General features: G+C 26.3%; 1 protein-coding gene across 1 annotated transcript in view; it reads left to right on the plus strand.

Annotated features, from left to right (window-relative positions):
- The window catches only part of LOC136981254 (multidrug resistance-associated protein 1-like), a 67164-nt gene extending 65048 nt beyond the window's left edge, over window positions 1-2116 (plus strand). Inside the window, exons 25-28 of the mRNA XM_067277539.1 lie at window positions 1144-1302; window positions 1373-1539; window positions 1605-1799; window positions 1868-2116. Coding sequence (XP_067133640.1) covers window positions 1144-1302; window positions 1373-1539; window positions 1605-1799; window positions 1868-1979 — 633 coding nt within the window. The 3' untranslated portion in view covers window positions 1980-2116. The remainder of the gene's footprint in view (window positions 1-1143; window positions 1303-1372; window positions 1540-1604; window positions 1800-1867) is intronic.
- The last annotated feature ends 1500 nt before the right edge of the window (window positions 2117-3616 follow it).

The raw sequence follows: 3616 nt of genomic DNA on the forward strand, positions 1-3616 counted from the left end.
GCAATTTTATATAATTTTATATTAATTCTTTATAATACTTTTAATTTCTATAAAAAGTTTTATGAAACTTCTATAAAATGACTTGTAATACATGTAGAAGTAAAAGTTTTCTCTCTCATACTAAAGTTATTAAAAGAGAAGGGGGCAACTTTTACTGTGTCTTTGATAGGTTCTTTTAACTTAGCAATTTATTTATTATAATGATAAATTTGAGATTTTATAATTTTATAATAATATAAACAAATTAAATTAGAATTTTTCATCTTAAAACTCTAGTTTAGTTAATTTGTTGGATGAAATTACTCATTATAACACACTAGCTTGTTGTTCAGTATTTATTATTTCTGTATTCATTGCATTATTACCAAACTAATTACTAAATAAATGGTAAGAGCATATTGCATTCTTCAACAACAGTTTTATATTTTAAAATTTTCAGTCATCTGCTCTTTTAATATAGATATTTTTGAAATATTTGGTATTTTAATTAATAAATTTATTTTCACATAAATTTTTTAAATATTAATTTAGCTGTTTAACAAAGCAAGTAAACTGTACTAATTATAAATTAGTACAGTTAAAACAGTAACTGTCAGATTGATAGAAACATTAAAATCCTTCATTCTGAAAAATACATTTATAAACGTATCGAATTATAACATTTATAATTCGATACGTTTATATTTTTTCGAATTAAGGAATTAAATTTTTTCGAATTATAACATTTATAATTTGAAAAAAACATTTATAAACACATCGAAATTATAAAATATAATAGTAAAAATTTAATCAGTATCTCTAATGGTATGCAAATAGATCGACAATAGTACAGTCTGATAGAGGGCGTTATGACGAAAAGTTCCCTATAATGTAAACATCATACACTATAAAGTACGATGTATTGCGAGTTAAACAGCTACCATAACAGATATTTGAAAGATATTAAGTAAATTTTTAAATAATTTTGGAATTTTATTAGAGTTTTTAAGATTAGTATAGGGTTAATGATATGTATTTTGCATAAAATGTGAAGTTTCAAAAATAATTATTAATGACAACTTTTGGATTTAACATATTTGTAGATTTAAGTAATATGCGTGTACAAAAATGTCAACAAGAAAATTAACATTTCTGAATATTTAGGTCGGAATTGTTGGTAGAACTGGTGCTGGAAAATCATCCTTGACACTCTCTCTTTTCCGAATCATTGAAGGAGCATCGGGTTCGATTATTATTGATGGCGTGGACATATCCAAAATTGGACTTCACGACTTGCGATCAAAACTCACCATCATTCCACAAGTAAATTAAGTTTTATTGAATATTTTTTGGAAAAAATAGTCATATGCTTATAACACTGAACTTCTCTAAGGATCCTGTATTATTTTCTGGCACGCTGCGGATGAATCTGGATCCATTCAATAAATATTCAGACGAGGAAGTGTGGATAGCTCTGGAACATTCTCATTTAAAAATTTACGTTAGCTCATTAGAAAGTGGTCTTCAACATATGATTTCAGAAGGAGGAGAAAACCTCAGGTTAGTAATGATGCACATAATAAAAATTTTGATCTTATTATATTTATTTTATGTAAAATTTTTAGTGTGGGCCAAAGGCAGTTAGTATGCCTAGCTCGTGCTCTACTCAGGAAAACTAAGGTATTGATTCTAGACGAAGCTACGGCAGCTATTGATTTAGAAACGGACGCTTTAATACAGACTACCATAAGAACGGAATTTGCAGGTTGTACAATACTCACAATTGCTCATCGTTTAAATACTATTATGGATTATGACAGGTAAAGGAAATCTTAAGCATTTTGATTTTATTTTTTGAGATGATATAACACAACTATTTTCAACATAGAGTTTTAGTGCTGGATCAGGGAATCATCAAGGAATTTGATAATCCAGAAAATCTTCTTCAGAACAAAGAATCTTTATTCTATGGGATGGCAAAGGATGCCAGACTAGTGTAGTTTAGATTGTGATAATTCAAGGTTGAAAGAACCATGAAATTACTGTATGTAATCAATCAATGCAAGTGCCTGTGATTTGTAATTTAGTAAATATTTTCATAGTTTAAACTCATTAATAAATCATGTTATTCATTTCATTTTAATGTATCTGTTATTTAAGGTGTTACATATTTGAACTTTAGTTTTCTTTAACATTTTTTCAATAATATAAAATTGATTTACAAGAAATTCGTATTTTATTGTATGCTTTTATAAAACAAGGGTAAAAATCTATATCAGTGGACATATGTTTTTAGTATGTCCTTACTGAACATTGTGATTTTGACAAAACCAAATAGAATATTAAATTTTAATTTTATCAAAAATTGTATGTAATTGTTTTCTGACTACCAAAGAACAACTGACCAATAATTTTTTCATCTTGTCCTTATTAAGGAATAACTTAAATTTTCAAGCATCTGATACAATTATTTTTGCTGGTGTAAATTTTATGACATCACCACAATGCCGGACTGCAATTTCTAATCATATATTTTAAATTAAAAATATCTTTTGCTTTCGATCTCAAATTAGTAGTCTTGTCCCTGTACATCATACTTTTCCTGAAAACAACAGTGTCATGCCAGTCATCTCTGTTCTGGGGAAAATTTTTGAATTGAAATCATGACTTGGAAGTTCATAGTTAATCAGGGCCGCCTGCCCATAAGCTTTCCGTATCTGATCTCTGCTTTCACCTAACATTGTCCTAAAGATTAAGGACGGATGAAATTTATAGATCTGTTTTCAAATTTTGCAGCCCAATTAGAAATAAGTTCTCGTTAGTCAAAATTGGAAGTTAGATTCTAACTTCCAATTTTGACTAATATTCATCATAATTGATAGGCATTCATTAACTTTCAGAAAAAATAATAAGTTTGCAACATTTCATTCATTTCTGATAAAAATGCCAAAAAAATCTTTAAGATGAATATGTTTTTGTTAAGTTAATTAAAGATTTGAGTTAAAATGTACAAATATATAACCTTTTAATAAATTTTTTATAAAATTGTTATACTGCAATGAAGGTATGTAAATATATTTCCACAATTTAATTCTAAATCATTTTGAATAATTCATTACCATTTAAAAAATCTTGCATAAATTATAGTTTTTATTCATTGTTAATTAATTTTTTCAATGAATACTATTAAGATTGTTGTTTATTCATCATGAGGCATTTCCATTCTAACAAATTTTATTATCTACCTCATGTTCCATGTTCAAGAACATTTAAATTAGTAAATTATTACACACACACAGTTAAACATGCAAATATTTTATGAAATAACTATTTTAAATGATAGATTTGGCTTTTCCTTAATATTCTTTATATATCAAAAGCATAGCAAAAATAATTTATTCTGCATCATAGCATCAGAAAAGCAAATTTACAAATTTATGTTAAGTTCCTTCCATAATGTGTTTTGCAAAACAAATTTTTCAATCTTTTTAGACAAATTGCCAAGTTTTGTTTCATACAGAATTGGCCAATTCCTATTCTATTTTCTTGTTTATCATTCTTGAAACTTATTTTTTTTTATAAAATGTAGCATTATGAGATTCAAGAATGATAAAAATTTACAATAAACATTTACTTC

This window comes from Centruroides vittatus, unplaced genomic scaffold, assembly GCF_030686945.1.
Source record: "Centruroides vittatus isolate TY-2023 unplaced genomic scaffold, ASM3068694v2 contig_749, whole genome shotgun sequence".
Lineage (NCBI taxonomy): Eukaryota > Metazoa > Arthropoda > Arachnida > Scorpiones > Buthidae > Centruroides > Centruroides vittatus.